The sequence below is a fragment of the Mchenga conophoros genome, linkage group LG22, assembly GCF_057382185.1.
Source record: "Mchenga conophoros isolate Kocher_MC1m ecotype Shallow Benthic linkage group LG22, M_conophoros_male_GT1.1, whole genome shotgun sequence".
In the NCBI taxonomy this organism is placed as follows: domain Eukaryota; kingdom Metazoa; phylum Chordata; class Actinopteri; order Cichliformes; family Cichlidae; genus Mchenga; species Mchenga conophoros.
In genome coordinates this window covers 2,800,478-2,820,689 of record NC_140546.1, presented here as the reverse complement: position 1 = coordinate 2,820,689, position 20,212 = coordinate 2,800,478, and the positions used below count along the sequence as shown (strand labels likewise).

The 20,212-nt window shown below is 43.0% G+C and overlaps 2 protein-coding genes across 10 annotated transcripts in view; one reads left to right on the top strand and one right to left on the bottom strand.

Annotated features, from left to right (window-relative positions):
- The window catches only part of col14a1b (collagen, type XIV, alpha 1b), a 160,559-nt gene that overhangs the window by 121,227 nt on the left and 19,120 nt on the right, over positions 1-20,212 (top strand). For 8 of the 9 annotated variants that reach the window (XM_085261530.1, XM_085261528.1, XM_085261523.1 and 5 more), the window contains 11 exons: positions 834-957; positions 2,980-3,123; positions 3,298-3,462; positions 3,635-3,673; positions 4,790-4,928; positions 5,196-5,338; positions 5,580-5,689; positions 10,318-10,476; positions 13,304-13,381; positions 14,046-14,132; positions 15,325-15,378. In XM_085261530.1, coding sequence (XP_085117656.1) covers positions 834-957; positions 2,980-3,123; positions 3,298-3,462; positions 3,635-3,673; positions 4,790-4,928; positions 5,196-5,338; positions 5,580-5,689; positions 10,318-10,476; positions 13,304-13,381; positions 14,046-14,132; positions 15,325-15,378 — 1,242 coding nt within the window. The remainder of the gene's footprint in view (positions 1-833; positions 958-2,979; positions 3,124-3,297; positions 3,463-3,634; positions 3,674-4,789; positions 4,929-5,195; positions 5,339-5,579; positions 5,690-10,317; positions 10,477-13,303; positions 13,382-14,045; positions 14,133-15,324; positions 15,379-20,212) is intronic. The other variant, XM_085261524.1, reaches the window with a different exon arrangement.
- LOC146548526 (uncharacterized) lies at positions 15,561-18,161 on the bottom strand. The gene is made up of 7 exons (XM_085262884.1): positions 17,938-18,161; positions 17,641-17,748; positions 17,351-17,440; positions 17,168-17,200; positions 17,017-17,070; positions 16,753-16,895; positions 15,561-16,060 (listed from the first exon to the last, which is right to left on the bottom strand). Exons 1-7 carry the CDS (start codon positions 18,059-18,061, stop codon positions 15,995-15,997), a joined length of 618 nt encoding a protein of 205 aa, XP_085119010.1. The 5' UTR covers positions 18,062-18,161; the 3' UTR covers positions 15,561-15,994.

Sequence of the window (20,212 nt, the reverse complement as noted above, 5' to 3'; positions counted from 1 at the left end):
TGAAAAAATCTAATCTGCCCTAAAGAGGGTTAAACAGGCTCTCACTAGCAGCTCAAACACACTGCCAGACTGATCCACTGGTGCTGGCCAAGAGCTCGCTGAGTGCTCCACCCAACTCACTGAGTCCTGTACCTGAGGCAGCGAGCAGCAGCACACAGCCACCCACAGCAGGTTCAAGCCAGGAACAGATGGAGAAGGAATACAAACGTTTTGAGTTCAAACAAACAAAAAATAATTGCTTAAAAATATATAGCGTGGGGTTAATGTACCTCACTGTTTTAAATTATCCCATCTAACACAGCCTGACTCTTTGCCCGCTGCAGGCGTATCATCCGCCCGTATTATCTCATACTTTATTATTGAAAACAAAACTCTATCCTCCATTTTTCATAGTTTTTAAATGTAATAATTCTTAAAGACCTGTCCAGTAATAACCTGATTCGTTAGGAATGATTTTGACGGGAGAATCGAGGCTCTCGTTGCAGCGGTGTAACCCTCCTCTGTCTCCATCCTGGGCATCATTATCCTTCTCTGCTCTTTGTGGTCGTTACAGTCGCTCTGTACCAGCCGGGCTGTGATGCTGATCACGTGTAGTGATGCTGAATGTGGTTTCAAATAGAATCACGGTTGTATAAAAGTAATACAAACATGATGTTCACTTTCTAAAGGATGACCCCATTCGAGTCTGAAAGGAGGATTCATGGAGATCAGCTTTTCTGTATTCTGTGACGGTGCTTCTTCTCGTAGTCTCCTCCTAACCCTCGTCCCCTACACCTAACAGTGGCCTACTTCCTCTTTTGGTTTATTAGCTACGTTCATGTGTTTTGTGACAGGTGGCTATTGCCCAGTTCAGCGACGATGCCCGGACAGAGTTTAAGCTGAACTCCTACAGTGACAAGGAGGGTCTGCTGGATGCCATCAACAAGATCTCCTACAAAGGAGGAAACACTAAGACAGGTGAGGACGCGCACAGCATGCAGGCTGCTGCTTTTCTGTGAAAGCACTGCGTATGAGTCACTGACGCTGGACGAGCGTGCTGCTGGAGTCTGCTAGAGTTTCAGGATGACAGATGTTGGCGTGCGCGCTTGAAGCCGGTGCGATACAGTGTACGAATGTATACAAGCTGTGCGACTGTGACGGATCAAATCCGTCTTTACCGCGGCAGAAATAATCTCTAAATCTGAGAAAGACGCCTGGTCGAGACAAATCCACAGTGTAACGTGCACACGCTCAACACAACTCCCTCGTGACGTTATCAATGCTACTGAGCAGGAGGCGACCGCAAACAGAAAATGAAATCACTGTGGAAAAGTGTGTTGTCCTCTCGGCTCTGTGTCAACATGCGTGTGTGCAAGTCGAGCGTGTTCATGCATAGTCTTATTCATGGATGTGTGTGTGTGCGATGAGAGGAAGTCTGCAGGGAAGCAGTGAGAGTCATTAATCGCTGTTTACAAAGCAGCGCGGGCGGTTTCTCCTACAGGGATGAGACTGAGGAGAATAGATTTGTAACAGCGTCACTGGTGGGGAGGAATTCTCCCACTGCTGATGCGTTGCTGTAAAACACTAATCCTCCGTTTCTCACAGGAAGCAACAGTTTCTGGGATCGCCGCGTTGCAATTAGCAATGTGCTTTCTGTTGTTTCCAGAGGCCTAGAAAACGTCTGATCTCTGGATGTACTAACGGCCGTGCAGCAGCCTCACATCCAGGCAGGTGCTCATGGATTTGTTAATGACTCAGTCAAGCTGTGGTTTAAGGTGTGGGTCTGAGTAAATATACAGAAAAGAGACAGAAGAGGCTCAGTAGATGATCATTATTTGACTTTATGGGGTTTTTTCCATTTATGCACTAAAGACATAAAGTGCACTAGTTCCAGAGTTTCCTGATTCTTAAGCAACATGAAGACGCGGCGCCGGGAAACGTCATGACCAAACACCAAAGAAGAAGACTCAAATCAAGAAACAGCTTATAATCACGATATATAACATAAATAGCAATAATAATACTACTAAAAATATAGTCATCTTCATCATTGCTCATTATGTTGGTCGTTGCTTTGTTAATTCTGCAAAATGAAATGAATATTAAAGCCTATGAAACAAATATTAAGCAGTGGAAAAACCACATGAGCCTGTATGAGCACATTTATAAGGCAGAAAAGAACAGAAACATTCAAATAAACATCTAAATATTAATATGTGATGGTAACTGTTGGTAGTAATGTGTAAAATTTGATCATAGTTGAAGAGTGTGAGTAAGTCGGGGGTCCCGGGTGTCTGGTGGGTGTCTGAGCCTGCAGCGCAGTGGCTCTGCAGAGTGGGGGGGGGGCAGCCTTAGATGTTGAGCTGGTCCTCCAGCTGCTGCAGAAACATGAATTCTCTTCACACATTCAGTGAAACTTGTGATGTGATTTCCCTGGTGGGACGCTCTGATGCAACACTCTCTGATGTCCTGTACATCAGCAAGGCATGCATCAATAATCGTGTCCTTTCATCACGATTAATGCTACAGTTTGGAGTCAGATCTTCATCCTGCACTGATGAATAATTAGCATGAAATTTGAAATTAACTGATCGTGTCAAGTTTATGTCGTACAAACCCTTAAGCTTCCTTTCTTTCATGTTTTTAATAGTTAACTCTGTAAACAGGGATCCTCTGAAGCTGATGGTGCTGCAGGATTTTCTGACTTCCTCTCAGAATAATGTCTGCCACACCGGAGACTGCAGCTGAAAATTGATTAATTTTGATTTCCCATCACTGCCAAGTCCGCTGTGACAGACCTGCAGCTCCGCTAATGACTTTTTTAACCAGAACAGATGGTGTGAAGTCAAATCAGCATAATAAAAAAATCCTCTGGTAATAGACATGTTGTTTCAAATAACTCGTCTGCTGCTTTTTCTCAACTACTGAGAATACGAAGCTGAAAACTAAAAGTAGAATATTTGGAGTTATTGGAGATGGTTGTTCTGTCTGCTCACTCAGGTCGAGCCATCCAGCACGTGAAGAAAAACATCTTCACAGAGGAGGCAGGAGCGAGAAGAGGAATCCCCAAAGTCCTCGTGGTGCTCACTGACGGTCGATCTCAGGATGACGTCAACAAAGTCTCCAAAGAGATGCAGATGGAAGGTCAGAACGGTTTCTGTGTGAAGCTCTGAAGAAGGCCTAGAGCTGCGGTCTGTGTTACTGGAAGGCCAAACTTCATCTGCCTTTAAAATGTGCAAGAGTCTGCGTTCATATTGCTCCTCCAGTTTTCCTGCAGTTGGAGACATGGATCTTTCTCTCTCTGAATTCTCATCAAAGGTTACATCGTGTTTGCCATTGGCTTCGCTGATGCTGACTACGGGGAGCTGGTGAGCATCGCCAGTAAACCCAGTGACAGGCACGTCTTCTTTGTGGATGACCTGGACGCCTTCAAGAAGATTGAAGAGAAGCTGGTGACCTTTGTGTGTGAAGCTGCAACTGCCAGTGAGTCCCTGACCTGACGTTAGAGCTAAATGTAATCCTGAAGAGATCCCTGCACTGGACATTATAGAGTAAATTATACAACATGTGGTGCTTTTTCCGTACATTAATAGAAATGGTTGAATGTGGTGGTTTCTAAATATTTGTCATCAAACTCACTTTTTGCCTTTCCCAGCGTGTCCGGCTGTGCCGATGAGTGGCAGCACGATGCCAGGTAAGAGCTGGAGCACTACTGCAGCCAGCCTGCTGTGTCCACGTGTCCACGTGTCCATGTGTCCACGTGTCCACGTGTCACGGTCTCCGTTATGAGTGCTTACAGAATAACTTCAAATAGGAAACAGAATATAAATCAAGTGTGAGCTGTGGCTTTAATGTGTTTGGATGAACACAATAATGTTAAAGCTCTAACCCTTCATTTCAAACAGTATGGAGAGCCAACACTGCCAACACATGTACAAACAAATAACTTAAACAACTGAGAATGTTGTTCATCAAAATGTCATTAATCATCAACATATCATTCTTTTTTATTATTATATTTAACTTTTCAGAATAAGCTGTTGCTCTGTTTTATTTCTTCTGTATTTTTTCTTTTCATTTTAATACATTTTAGTTATTTGTTTTATTTTAATAGCATAATTTACATATCCTCTTTTTGTGTGTTTTGAATAAATGCAAAATCAAATTAAATGGTATCTGTTTAGCTGACATTTCATGAATAAATAGATTTCTATTGGTTTTTGCTGCATTTATATTCATTAAAAATGCACCAATACATTTGCTGAATATGAGTAAGGGCCAGTATTTAACAGATGGTGTTTACTGTTGACAGAGACATCTGTGGTATCACATCAATATCTTGCTGGGCGAATTGAAGCTCTGAAAGACAGAACAGGGCAGATATGTTTTATAATGAAGAGCTCTGACAAACAGCAACAACAGCTGAATAAAAGATATTAAGCTATTTGTTATTCAAACATCATCATCAGCCCCAGATTTCACAGTTGGCACATGTTTGTATTATATTATATTATATTATATTGTTGAGTCACTTTGTTATTTCTTTTTAATTATTTTTATTTTTGGCAGTTTTGGCCCTCTATACTGGTGAAAACTGGTATGTTTAAAATGATTGGCTGAATTAAATATCTTGTATCCTGCTGTCATGTCTTGTATGTCTGGACTGCTTTTTCTGCAGCTCTATATTTCTTTACTTACAAATGTACAAATACTTCCTCTGAGCTTTTTTGCTGTTTTTCTGCTTGTTGTAACTTGTTGAAAACTCATTGAAATGGTTACAACAGGTGATAATTGCTCCTTGTGTCATCAGGCTTTCGCATGATGGAGCTGTTCGGGCTCGTGGAGAATCGGTACAGCAGCATGTCTGGTGTTTCCATGGTACCCGGCACCTTTAACACGTTCCCCTGTTTCCACCTGCACAGCGACGCGCTGCTGGCACAGCCAACCAGGTACACAGGACACAGTCTCCACGCTCATAAAAATAGCACCTTATTTATTGGAAGTTTCACTGCTGCACCTTGATGGAAAAGACATCATAGCATGTTTTTCAAAGACAGATGAAAGTGCAGCAAATAGCTTCTGGAAGGAGAAGCAAGCTTTGATTTCACCAGCTGAGTATCAGCATCCAGAGCCCATAACCCTCACTGTTTGACCTAAAAGAGACATCACCAATGAGGACGTTTACCCGGCTCTGATGTTTTCACCCTGGCTCACAGGTACATCCATCCTGAGGGGCTGCCTTCTGACTACACCATCACCCTGCTGTTCAGGCTGCTGGCCGACACTCCCGAGGAGCCTTTTGCGCTCTGGGAGATCCTCAACAAGAACAACGAACCTCTAGTGGGCGTCATCCTGGACAGTGAGCTGAGACGTGTTTATTTGTTTCCACTTTATTTCTAGACTCAAACCTACCAAAATAAATCAGTGAACACAACATATTTGCCTGATGTTAATGAAAAGGAGAGTCGGGTACAGTGCAAGCTGCTGTTCTACTTCTGTTAAACTCGAGTTAAAATTCTGAACAAGATTGTTGCTTCTTATAAATGTTGTGTTTTATTTGTTGATTTATGTTTTTTTAATTCTCATGTTTCTTCCTGCAGATGGAGGAAAAACTCTGACGTTTTTTAACAATGACTTTAAAGGAGAGTTTCAGACAGTCACCTTCGAGGGGCCGGAAATAAAGAAGCTCTTCTTTGGAAACTTCCACAAGGTCAGAATCACACCCGACCTCCGCTGTCTGTTTGCCTGACACGTGGATGATTGATCGTCTGATTGGCTGACAGGCTAGAGAATAATTTGAACTTTAACCCTTAAATATTTACCAAGATGATGTGTGACATAGTTGTTGTGCAGTCAGCAGAAATCATACAAGCAAAATATTTTATAAGCAATATTAAAAACACAGTGAAGACCAGTGGAAGCTGGGACAATGTCTGTCTGTCCTGCACATTAACATACAGTCTGTGGCCTGATGGAAGCTCCTTTGATAGCTAAATACAGCTGCGTGCAGGTGTGGGAGGTCCTGCAGGCTGCAATCACACGTTGAAGGTGCTTTTAGTTTTTAGGGTGGGGTAAACCGAACCCGCTGACAAAGGAACATGTAAAAACAAAGCAGATGCAAGAAATAGTTTGTGATGCGTCCAAGAGGGAAAACGTGTTGGTGGAAGTGTTTGAAGCAATACAGGTCTGGTAATATTTTACTGAGATTTTAAGTAAGTAAAGTTTATTTATTAAGCGCTTTTCAAAGACAGGCAGTCACAGAGCGCTGAGCATGAAGGGTGAAATAAACAGGTTAAGTGATAAAATAGAAAATATAAGCAATAGAAAGGGTTAAATGTTTAAAAGCGTTGATCAACTGAAGGCTTGTTTGAACAGAAAAGGTTTTATCTGCTTTCTAAAGGATTCCACAGAGTCAACCAATCGCAGCTGTGGTGGTAAACTGGTCCACAGACTGAAAGGCTCCGCCCCCTTTGCTCCAACAAACTCTGAGCCTGTGAGCAGAGGCAACGAGCTGCTGTGTATTTTATGAGGAGTTTGGATTAATAATCTGGGGGCCTGGTCATCTACTGCTCTGTATGTTAATCTACTGGGGGCCAGTGCACTTGCTAGAAGATGTTAGTAGCCTGGCTGCTGCGTCTTGTGTAGTTTGGAGGTGATGATTGTAGGTGGTCAAACATGCTGAGAAACTTTCCCTTCTTTAAGTCTTATTGGTGTTCTTATGCAGTGGATTGATTAAAATTATATAGATGTTTTTCCTCTGGTTTGTTGACTGACAGCTTCACAGGTTTCTATTGACAAGCTCCGGTCCTTTCCCTCCTTCCTTCCTTCCCTCCTTCGCTCCCTGCACTTGTTCCTCTGCCACGTGAGGCCCTGTCGAGCAGTGTGACAGTAGTGGAAGTCCTGACAGGCGTACTGTAGTTGAGTCATGCCCCGAGCCTGAACCTGCTTGCAGTCGTGTTGTGTTTTTGTCGGCGTGTCAGAGCCGAGGGACGCTGACTGATCTGCTGTCTGCGCGCTGTCAGCAGAGCTTATCCTCCTTACCTTTTCACCCTTTGTTCTGCTTGCTCTGCATGTGTGTGCGCGTCTGCCTCTGCATACATTTTTAAATCCTAGACCAGCATCTGTAGCGCCTACCTGACAAGTCTGTGTGACATTTGTATAGGACTCTGTGATTATGGATCAGAGGACTCAAATGATTTGATAGTCAGCTCAGTTTGGCAATTATCCTGCTTTTAAGTACTTTGAAGATTAAAAAAGTCTCCTGTAAGTTCTCAAGTTCACTTTTTCTTAAACTTTTTCTCAGTTATTTGACAAACGCAGGATGTGTGTGTTGTAGTGGCTAAAAAACTGACATTTGGAAACATGACTGAACATCTACACTGCACACACATGTGGGCATCCACAGCTTTAAACCTGGGTTACATGTTCCAAAAAAAAAGGTTTTAGGTTCTATCTCTTTAAGACCGCCCACTTAAAGATCCCTTTCTTCTGATTGGCTGCCCTCACTGGTTTCCTGTTCTTGAACATCTGGATGTTAGTGACATCATCATGCAGTATGAAGAAAGGTCTGCAGTTGCTCTTGTTTCATCATCATTATTATTATTATTATTATTATCATTAGGAAGTTTGGGATGTGTAGAAATTCTAGTCCCGTCCTTCCAAATATAAAACGCATGTTAGCTTCAGTGCAACACTTTCAGCTCTTCAGCTGCGGTGACTTCCTTCTCACTTTCTCGCTGTATTAACATTAAATTTAATGTTTAATTCCAAATGCAACACAACATTAACCAAAGTAGACATCAAACTGTCAAAGAACCGCAGATTGATTTCTGCAGTGGAAATGAATCTGACTTTTGCAGGCATTAGTAATCTGAATTATTATAATCATTTTTTTCAACCCATAATTTTGCAGACTATAATTATCTGAGGATGCAAAGCAGCCAGAAAAGTATTTCATCCAACATTAAGATCCCACCTAAAAGTAAAATAGTGTGTTTATCTCTGTAAGGAAGAGGACTCCCTTACTGCATTTATTTATATTGTATTGTCTGTATAGCACTTTAGAGCACACCTTTCACTTTATTAAAAGCACCTTATCAAGCACTTTATGAGCATTGCACTTTAAGCATGGATTTGCACACAAGAAGTTTAAATATTTATTGACTATTTATTGGGAATTTTAAAATCAGTTGGTGGCCTTGTTTCAGATCCTGCACAGCTGCTCCTCATCAAGGAATGTGGTGGTTGTCTGTCAGGAGAGAAGAATGGTGATTGAGATTGTGATTAAGGTTTACCAATAAGGAAAACTAAGGCAAACGTGTGTGTGAAATCTAGGGATAAAAGTGGTGCAAATAAGCGTTTGTAAGTTAATGATTACTCACCTTTCTTGCCTGTGTCCTCTTCAAGGTGTTTGGGCAAATGTTTCCCCGGGGGTCCAGACACCATTTAAAGGTTCCGGGAGAGACCATGGGTAAAGAGTGTGGTGAATCTTTTTGTGCTTGGGTTTCTGGGTTTTTATAATATTGGGTTTGGTGTAACATTAAAGTGTGAAATATTTATTAATATGTAAATGTGAAGATGTATTTATGTATTTATTTATTCTTATTGATATATTGTGTACTGTGGTGGAAGGTTGGGATTTAAGAATTTACCTGAGAGTGGAATAATGGTTAAGTCTGTGACAGCTGAACATATTTAAGGCTGCCAGTTGTCATTAGGGGATTTTTGTGCTGTGAAGAAGCTCGACAAGTTAATTGTTTTAAGGAGAGCCGTATAGCAAATAAATACTTTGTTCCACTACACTTGCCTTGGTCTGTCTCACTGTGTTTCCAGCCGCTAAGGGCTGCCCTGTTACAATCTCCTGTGATCCAGGTTATTACAGGAGCTTTGAAGGCTTCACAAACGTTCGTCTCCAGCTGTCGGAGAAAATAGAAACATTTCTTCATCCGTGCGTACGTGTCACAATTTGATGCAGGCATATAGAAACTCAAATTACAGAGCAGACTTTTTGGGTTTACAGCCTGTTGTCTTTATAGCAGCATGCGTATGTTTAGCATTTTCAGTGTTCGCTCTGCCAGGATAAACATAGACCCTTTTAACAGTTTAATTTGCACTTTTCAAAAGTAGCGAAACACGAACAAACAACTCAGATGGTCCAAAAACAGCTTCTCTGTAAACCGCATCACTTTCACCAACGCACAACAGTGCACTTACAGACGGAGGTCAGTGGGGTTTCAAGGTGTGTTAGTGTGTGTGCATTTGTGTGTACTGCTGCTGTGAAACCAGCAGAGTCGCTGACGGCAGCCTGGTGGTCTGCTGCCATATTGGGAGAGGAGGGGTAATGGTGTCGAGGAGCCACTCGGAGGAGACGGGCGGCGTTTTAACCGCCTCGCAGTTCAGCTCTCGACTGTCCGTGATGGTGACAGTAATACCTGTGTGTGTCTGTGTGTGTGTGTGATTATAAATAGTGATGTCACTTAGTCTCAGTCTACTCTGCTGGTTTGTGTCCCAGTTCCAGCTCAGGCTGTGCAGCTGCTGTAACACTGTCCTGTGGGAACAGTGCAATGTGCTCCCTGTGGGGTGTTTTTCCTTTAACATTAAATTAATTGGATGTGGCTCATTGTATTATTTTATTCCAGCCAAATATCCTTCAGTTCTTTTTTAACCTTATTAAAACAGTTTATTAGCTGCTGTGTGTTTTAATGCACATTTAAATGCAATTTAATAATAATTTAATTATATAAGTGCTGGAAACAGTTCAAATATAGTTGTACTCTGTGATATTCTGTTCCTGTTCTGTGGGGCTTTTTAGCCTCCCTGGGTGAAGGTGCAAAGGTCAAAAATCCTCTTTGACAGAAAGAAAACGGCTGAAAGAGGACAGACCTGTGCCTGGACTGGTGACTGAGAGGAAGGAGAAAAGAAAAGTCCATAAATAAGTTCACATGTGAAGTAAGAGAGAAGTCGTGCGAGGTCTCCCAGCAGTCTGAGCTGTAATTTTAAATCCTTTGAGCTGTTCTTGTGTGTTTAATGTTTGTGCACTGTTGGTGCTCGGTGTTATTCAACTGTTACTGTGTCAGTGTGTGAGCACCGCACTGACAAACATGAAGAACAGCTCGGTCATGTTACGGCTTCACAGGAAGAGGGCGCTGTTCTCCTACTTTCTGCAGGCCGAGACGTCTGCAGGGCTTCTAAATGCTGCTGATGTTTGTGAGGAGTCATAATCATCACAGATATTAATAATAATTGCTTCTTTATTAACAGCATTTATCACTTGTTTTGCATTCATGTTTGGACCTCTAAAACTTTAAACGAGTGGCTGTATCTCTTCCTTCTCTGCAGCTTCACCTCGCCATCAGTAAGACGAGCGCCAAAGTGTTCGTTGACTGCAAGATGGTGTCTGAGAAGACCGTCAACGCAGCAGGAAACATCAGCACTGATGGGCTGGAGGTTCTCGGTAGGATGGTCCGCTCCCGAGGGAACAAGGACAACTCTGCACCGGTGAGAGCAGCACGCACACAAATACTGTGAACTGCAAAGGAAGCTGCTGGTTTGAGCCCCTGCTCCCTCTAGTCTGCATGTTGAAGTGTCCTTGGGCAAAATACCGAACCCCTGATGAGTCCATGAAATAGTGAGTGTTGGAAGGAACACTTTGACTGCTCAAATATAAGAACCAGTCCACACATCGTGGATGTTAGTCTGCTATAAAAATGAAATATCAAAATGTTTCTGCGTGTTTCGGCCTTTTATGTGAGCCCAGAATAAATGTCAGAGTAAATCTCATTCAGTTACATTTAAGGACCCTGCAGTAAGTCAGAGAAAACCCCAAACAATCAGATGACTCCCTGTGAGCAGCACTTGGTGACAGCTGGAAGGACGAACTCCCTTTAAACAGGAAGAAACCTCCAGCTGAGCCCGGCTCACAATGGGGCAGACAAAGATGCACTGTGGGAGCAAACCAGAGAATAAAATTCATTACTAATGGTTAAATGCATCTGAACTGTTGTGACAAAACAAACATTTAGCTGCTGAAAAAGTAGCAAACAAAAACTGTTGTGAGCCAGCCTCATATCGCCTTTGGGCTTTTGGAGCCTTGACCTGACTTTTAAAAAGTTATTGGAAATAAAGCTCTATGCTGCTAAAAAATTAAAAGAAAAACAGATATTTGCAAAATTCTGCCTAAATATGTATTTTACCTGGTTAATGTGTGTGGCGGGGGGGGCGTGGTCTGCAGCACCACTGCAGGGGAGGAGGATGCACCTGAGCAGCACCCACAATCACGCCTCGCCGCTTTAACGTCTGTGCCAATCTATGCTGTTGTGTTGTTGTTGGTGTGTGTCGGGCTGTGGGCTGAAAAGCTACAGCCGGCTGTGTGCGTACAGCAACCGTGTGTGAGAAGTGGTCAATAAAGAGACGCTGTAAAGCCTGTTCATGGAAACATCGTCGGGTCTGCTGTGACATGTTTACAACGGGACTTCTGCTCCTGAACCTCTGCGCACAGCGTCTGCAGATCGGGGCTGTACGCAGTCACTTTCATCTTTACAGGACTGTAAGCTGTCGTCTGTGGGGCGTGAGCGGTGTTTGTTTTTAACATAGTTCACGGTGGAGAACAGCTGCTGACATAATGTGGATCCGAAGATCCATAATTGGCCTACCTGGGGTTGAAAGTCTCCATAAATGCAGGCGTTTAGGCGGGTACACCGGCTTCCACGAGTGTGACGCTTAAAAAATAGTTTTATTTTTATTTCAGTATCGCAATAATCTTCCAATTTAGAACTACAAGTTAACAAGAACGAACATAAATAAAATACACTTCAGCTCAATTCGTCTCATTTATTTTCCCAAACCACGCGGAGCCGCAGTATAAGCACTAAAGAGCCGCAGGCTGGAACAGGCCTACACCCAGGGACAGAGTATGGGTGCACGTCATGCCCTCCTCAGACCCAAATCCACCACTGTCAGCCTTCCTGTGGTTTACTGCACATGTGATACATGAATTCTAACACTCAGGGTTTCCTCACATGCATGCTGCACTTTGTTCACTCTTTTTTTCTCCATCTTTCCTCGAGCAGTTGTATGAATGCAAACAAATCAATTTCCGGCCTCTCCTTCAGAAATAGCGGCGGCACAGAGGCCGTGTCTGATTGTTTGATCTCCCTTTGAAGAGAAAACGTGCAACGCCGACTTTGCTCCGAAGCTGCAAAACTCAACCGTTTGTGTCAAATAAGCAGCGTAATTATTTACTTATTTATTTTATTTCCCCGCCAGGCACGGCCGTGTCAGCGCCCAAAACGAAGCAATCGAGTACGGATTTATACTGGTGTCAAAATGGCAGCGAGATAAGGCGCAGCTTTTCATTTTCACTCATGCAAAATTCCTTGTGCGTGCATTCAGACCCGCTATGATTCAGCAGCCAAACGCACAAAGAAGCCCTCGCACACACGACGCCAGGCGCTGCCACACACTCCCGCTCTCGCAGGCAGCTCTGCTCGCTCACCTCACTCTGACTTTTGGCAGTTTGGAGGGCGGAGCCCAACAACTTTGATTGACAGGTTCAGTTTTACACTCGTATTAAACTCAGCTTCATGGCATCGGCACAGCTGCCGTTTTGGATCGTACGTGTTTACAGTTTTGAAAATGAAGTTTGCAGAATGAAGCATCGGCAGGTTTTTGCAGGTAGCAGCAAACAACCATCACAAGATTACTTCTGTTCTTAGAAGATTAGAAAAAAGGACACTTTCTGGCCTCAAAGTTCAAACAGTTTTATGGATTTTGGCCTCCACGAGCGTTTAAATGTGTTCGACTCTGGTTTTTTAACTATTTCCCACAATCCAAGACGAGATGCAGAGACTCCCGCTGTGCTTTAAAGCCTGTGAATCGTAGGGCGGCCCTGACGAATGCTCTCATTTTACACCTCCAAATTCTCCACACTTAATTAGACAAGCAGAGAACAGGCATTTGAAAAGATTCAAAGGAAGGTGTAAAGCTGGGGTGATCTTCCCTTTCTTTATGGGTGCAATACAGGATTATGGTGAAAAGCCACACATGCTCAGCACCAAAATGAGTGATTTATTAGTGATTAGTTGCAGTGAGTCATCAGCAGCTTTTTATGTGCCAGGTAAAATAAAAATACCGCTGCCTGCGGAGTCCCATCAGCTGATCATAATTAGCTTTTATTGATCCTCACTGACGTCCTGATCCAGCCGTGCTTTGAACTACCTGCAGTTCTCAGTGCGTCTCTGTTTCTCTCTGTCATAGACACCTGGCAGCTGATTGGCTGATGTTCATACCTGATGTGGATTTCCTTTCTTTCTCTCCTTCTCTGCAGTTTCAGCTCCAGAACTTTGATATCGTCTGCAGCACCTCGTGGGCCAACAGAGACAAGTGCTGTGAACTTCCCAGTCTGGTGAGGTCAAAGTCTGAAGCAGTCTCGATGTTTGCTTGTTTAAAGCAGGAGGAGATGACCTGGAAGCTCTTAAGTGCTCATTTACACACAGTTTATTAGCACTGCCTGCACCAAGGTGACAGTTTCAATCTATTTGAGACTGAGAGAGAGATTTTTCCATTACAGTAATTTTCTTGATAGCATTCGGGGTTAGAATGAGTCATGTTTTCTTCCATTTTTCACTGTAAAACCATTGAAAGCAGTCGTCTAGACTTAAACTGCCTGCCTGGTTTTATTTGGATCTTTTCATGACGCCAAACCAACATCAGAGTGTGTCGGGAAGCAGGTGCTCTCAGGCGTCTGTGGCTAACGTGTTCTGCACAGTCGTGCAGGCTGAGGTCTTTACTGCTGGGGCCGAAGGTTTCCAAGCAGAACGTAGTGAAGTAGCAGCATGACTGAACCTGACAGTCACTGACTGCTGTGTGCCACAGTGACTGTAGTCTGAAAATATCTGAAATTCACATCTGAGACGGAGAGTTTTGTCATATTTCCACCTTGTTTGGTTTGTTTTTTTTAATCACAATTCATGCCATTACATTTTCTTTATTTTCTATTCTGTTATTATATTTATTTATTTGCTTTTGTTTTTTCTTTGTGTCATCCTCATCATGCTGTGGTCATCCAGAGGAAGGAGGTAGACTGCCCGGCCTTGCCTAAAGCCTGCACCTGCACCCAGGACAGCAAAGGCCCCCCAGGCCCTGCTGGACCACCAGTGAGACACACACACACACACACACTTTGGTTACTGGGCAAGTCTCACCTCTGCTGCATTGCATTTCATCGTCTGCTTACTTGAATGAAACATGTGCGATCACGTTTGGTCGTTGTCCATCTGCATCACAACAATGACACAAACATCATTTTTCCTGCACTTTGTCACCTCACTTTTTACTCACATTACATGTTTCTTTGATATGGTGAAGAACAATCACCAAACGAGTAACTTTTTGTACCACTGCCAAAAGCACCATGACTCTAATATACCACCTGGTATTTAAAGAGTATGCAATTTCATTTCTCACCAGCAGAGAGCGACAGTGAGACTTTTTTGCCGACCTGTCATTATCCATATACTAAACACACACAAAATATGGAGGGCCAGGAGTGACAAAATGAATGCATTAAAAATGCCATTAAACAATGAAATATAAAAGTCAATAATTAAATAAAAATTTAAATAAATAAATAATGTATTACATGTTTTAAATTAAATGACTGGACATTTAATTAATTATTGAAATATTTATTTAATAAATGAATTCCAATTTTAATTATTTAATGAAACATTTAATTCATTCAGTTTGTCACTCCTGGCCCTCCATAAAAGCCATTCATTCATGCAGTCACAAAAGTCTCGTCTGATCTGAGGTCATATTCAAATGGTCTTGCACCCCCTCCGCCTTGTGGAGGGTGGGGCAGAGCATTTGTGGCTCCCGGGAGAGGCTCACGTGCGCCGTGGTGTTTTTTTTCCCCGGACGCGGCGAGTGGCGGCGAGCTCCGGAGAGGCCGGCAGCCCTCTCGAGCCATGGCAACCCACCGAGTCACCCGCTGGAGCGATCCTCATCTGGTGAAATACCACTAGTCTTATCGTTTTTTCACTTCCCCGGTGAGGCGGGGAGGCGAGCCCCGAGCGGGCTCTCGCTTCTGGTGTCAAGCGCCCAAAAGTCCAATAACAGGACAAAACACCAACATCCTGTTTTATGTTCCGTTTACATTTCTTTAGTGGAATTCCTTTTTTTTTAAACTTTCACTTCCTGGCAGATTAAACCTTTTTTTTTCTTGCACCATGACTCATCTGTCAGCTTTGTGGGTTATAAAGTCATCTGTCCTCACCTTCAAACCTCAGCAGCAAACCTGGTAATCGTGTGTTTCTAAGCACCTCCTGCTGTTTGTGTATCTAACAGGGAGGCCCAGGAATCAGAGGAGCCAGAGGAGAACGTGGAGAGCCAGGCCCTGTGGTGAGTTGTTGGTTTAGCCTATCAGAAACCACGGCTGTGTCCGATGGGCCCGCCTTCAGCACGCTGCTGAATAATATCAACAGATGTTATCAAGAAATCGCATTTGTTTTTATTCAGTTTCTCAGAGTAAACACACATCCATCATGCTCGTGTTCATCCTCGTCCTAAAGAGACAGAGCCGATTTAACTCACCCACATCCCAACTATTCACACTCAGAAACACGCAGAATCATTTCTGATCAGTTTAATAACTTCAGCAATAGTTTATAGATTGAAAAGAATTAGGATGCAGAAAGCTGTATACATAAATTTACAAAAACACTTTTATAGATATTTTTTCAAAAGTTATTATTATTATTATTATTAAATCCCTAATTTAAACAGAGTTCAATCAAATCATTTTTTCCAGAAAGAGCTGTCTGCAGAAACAATAAATAAATACAATAGTAATGATGATAATAATATGAAAGAAACGCACAGATAAATAAACATCAGGGAGGTCAATCAGTCGATTAAATTGGAAAATAAAAATAGCTTCTTTCCATATTTGCAGTAATTGTCGGGTTTACACACACACGCGAGTTCTTGATGTGACCGCTCTCATGAGCTCCTCCCGTCACGGCGGAGCAATCGCCGAGCCACACAGCAGGCCATCTTTAGGCGTTTCGCCCTCCAGTATTCTCTATGTGTAGAAAAATATGAAAGCTTCTAAGTGTCGACTCAGGTTTTATGCAGTTAAGACAACAAATGTATTAGTGAGTTAGTTTCAGAGCATAATTAATATAGTCATGCAACTCCTCCCTCTGCGCTCTGCTGCACAGCCTACATGTTAAAGGTCATTTCCTGGTTGGGCTCTTGCTGTTTTGAGCCACGCTTGATGGCGTGCTCACTGTTGCTGTGCCTGATTGTGGTTTAGATACGACGATTCAGTTTCCTCGAACAGACTCAGAGCTCCGGGCACGCCCACCTCTGCACAGTTCGAGTGTTTCATGCCTCGTGTTCCACTATCACAGCGCTGCTTTGTGACCTGCTCTGATGCTTTGTCAGATTCATCTCTTGCAGTGATGTCTTGCAGACTTTTAGCTTTTCTTTCAAAAGCAAAGGTGTTCAGTTTTCTGTCATTACAAAGTCAGAGGCATCATCGTTCGTGTTTATAGACACCTACATATCTGAGTTTTCTTCCGTTGCTTAAGAACCAGCTGCTGCTTGTACTAAGCTCACTTCCTTTCTGGCTCAACATGATTTTATCTGGGTGACTGCAGAGACGTCAGAGGACAGTTTTCTGCACTTTTTTTCATATTGCAGATTTAAACTTCTTGATTAGTTTTTATTCTCACGTTTTAAAGTCACGCTGCTTCAGACAAACGCACTCACCTGTTTTTCGATGCTGTTCACAACGATCAGATTTCCTCCCTTCTTCTCACAGTCTTCTTGGCTCTTCTGCAAAGCGGACACTATGATGTATTCATAGTAACAGCTGCAGCCGACCTTCACCCATCCTGGAGGACAGCCGTTCCCTGAAAACATACCGACACCCTCTTACTCCAAACTCCTGTCACGTGTCTTTGCTCAGTTAAAATGGCTTTAAATGAACATTCTGAGTTCTGTGTGTTCCACATTTTAGGGAAAGTGTAAAACCTTTCTCAGTCGCGTTTGAGGTGTTGTTCACTTCAGTGATGTTTGTGAAAGAGCCTTAAAAAAGGAAATAAAATGTGAAACACAGTAACTGCTTCAAACTGCAGATAAACACGGTTGTTTCAGTTACTGAGGGGAAAAAAAGCTTTGTAACCTCTCTCAGTTGCGTTTCGTTCGGGTCGATCATCTGGAAATCCAAAATCAGGCCAACCATCAGTTATGTTTGGATTCTCGAAGTTTGGACACGGAGAACCAAAGAAAACTTGTTGTGAAATAATTGTTCTTCAGCCTGTGAACTTTGCTGTCACTGGCTGTGAGATTGATTTTCCTCTCTTACCTGAGCATTGGCTCTTCAACTTGGTCATTTCCTCATTTAGTTCATCCAATTTTATTTTGAGCTCGTCTCTCTGCACGGTCACTGAGATATCTGCAGAGGAACGTGCTCATGTGAAACTTTAACAAACGTTTGTGTGTTTATTTTTTAAATTAACAGTTTGAAATCATTAAAAAGTTCAGCACTTCTCTGGGAACGATGAGAGCATTGCTGTAATGTTCTCATCGTTCCCAGAACAGTTTGCTGGATGCTGAACACTGATCGTAAACAGCGCAGCACGTGTCGGCCCTCACAGCGGAGTCCTGTCGAAGTCAGCGTGAGCAGAAGAAACGTTCCCAGCACTGCAGCGATGACTCGAACGTCTCTTCTCTTCGCTGAATGTTTCTTTCGAGCACGCCGACCTGTAGAGATGAAAAGCGCAGTAACTATACTTCGTTCAGCACGCGGACTTTTAAATGAGCTGCTCTTCTCAGTACGAGGACAGATGTTTGCTGTATGACACATTTATTTATTTCATGTTTAAAATAAGACATCATCCATGTTTTATTTGCGTTTACTGCCAGGCCATGAGTGTACTTATTCATGCTTACTGGTTTTCTGTGACCTAGTCCTGGTGGCGTGGGCTTCAAGCTCTCGGATCTCCGCTTTGTTTTTCTCTCCACCGTCCGCTCGGACTCCTCTGCTGTATCTCACATGTTGGTTTCCTGTGGACATCTTGGGCGAAGTAAAAGTCTCGTCCGTCTGCTTCTGTCTTTGTCACGCAGCTGTTTTTAGAGACGAGCATGAAGGAAGTAACAGCTACCCACAAACACAACTGCACACACAAACACTCTAACAAATGCTGTTACAGCCACTCTCTCTCTCTCTGTGAGTTAAAGTGTAGGATCTAAGAAATCATTGACGTATCACTTCCGATCCTCTGACCTCAGGCAGGTGTCACTGAGACACTAATGACAGAGAGGTTGTGTTTGTCACAGAAACATGCAGCTGTGAGTCATGAAACTCTTTTTGACTTTGTTAAAATGGTTACTTTTGGTATTTTGGTGAATAAAAATGAGTGAAGGTCTGTTCACCAGAGTTCATCAGAGTCTTAAAGCACATCTCTGTTGAACGTCTATCAGATAAAGATCCAGATTTTCCCCCTGCTCACTGTGAAAACACGGAGCACCACACCGCGCTTGCATTTCAGTCGTATGTAAAAATCTTTTGTTATGAAAATTCTGTGCGAGCAGCTTTTCAGTCATGCAAAACATCTTTCAGGAGAGAGAAGTTATAAAATACTGTTTCATTTATGAAAAGTATTGTTTTTTCATAAATGAAACAATGTTTCAAAAATATTGAAACATTGTTTCTCTTAGCTCGCTCCTATCGTTACTCTTCCCTCCAGATACGAGAGAGCACTCTGTCTCCTTAATTATGTAAAATGTAGAAGTAGATTGATGTCATTTGGTGCACAAAGAGGTGTTTATGAGGGTTAAGGAGTTAGTTATTTGGTGGTTACATGTTTTGATATTTACATGTTTACATATCTGAATGTTTACACATTTACATTCAAACAGTTATAAGTATGTGCTGATTCCACCTGGTTGGTTTTCCTGCATTTATCCGAGTGCAAGATTTCCTGGCTTCTGAGTTGCCAGTGAAGTATCACGATGGCTGCACACAGGAAGTGCTCTTTTTTATGTTGAGCTGTGCAGAGAGTAAAGATGCTGCTATGGAAATTGGTAGAGCGGGAGGTTTCGTGTTTGCTATGTGTTGGTGTTAGTCTGTAATATAAGGCAGTAAACAGGAACAGGAGTCTGGGCTTCATTAAAGGAGCTGTAATTGCACAATGTAACTAAAGGTTCCAACACTAGGTGGCAGTGTTTTATCAGAAGATATCAGTGTCGTTGTGCCAGCAGTGAGAAACGGTCTGCCCTGTGAGTGTGGTGCTTAGTGCTGACGGATTTGTGTTCAGGCTTCCTGTCTGAGGCCTTTCTGTGTCGTTTGTCGTTCCACAGGCCAAACACACACTCGCTAAGCTGTGATCCTAAACGGGCCCTAGGTGAGCCTGCCTGTGTTGGTCCTGAGCCTGTGTGGGGGGCACCCTGCCTCACCCCGTAACAGCTGTAGTCAGCAGATTACATCATCTGTTGATGTTTGTGGTCTGTCTTTCTAACCCACTGTAATCCACAGAGGTGGAAAGCAGCTCCCCACACCTCTCCACTGTGTTTATTCCACTCTCTGAAGTCATAGTGAGTGGACACTGCTTCACTGATCAAGTGCTACATTATGTTGCCTGCTCAGCGGTCCCCAACCCCCGGGCCACAGACTGGTACCAGTCCGTGAGTCGTTTGGTACTGGGCTGCGCTGAGGCTTCGATGTGAAATTCATGGTTTTCGGGGGTTATATCAATTTTTAGCTTTTTATTTTAAATCATTTTTATCATTAACTTGGTTTCCCCGGGTCTCTTCCTGTGTGTTATGATTAAATCTTATTGTTTTGGCACCAGTACTGGTTTTATTTTGTTGTATTTATCCGTGACACCTTATAGTCCGCTCCGTGAAAATATTGTCAGACATAAACTGATCCGTGGTGCAAAAAAGGTTGGGGGCCGCTGACTTAGAAGACATGATTTACTGAGATACGATGGAGATTAGACTCCGATGACCTCGTCATGGCAGGACAGCTTCTCAGCGGTGGGAGGATTTAGGAAAGGACCTCCCTGTGTGAGGTGGAGATGGGAGGAGGCGGGGTGCATGAAAGAGAGTCCGAGAGGGAAAATAATGGAGAGCACAGATTTACACCACGCGAAGCAGAGTTTGATCGGCTCCAAGAAAGATGATTGGACTAGAGTAATGATGTCATTACTGAGGTTGACAGCGT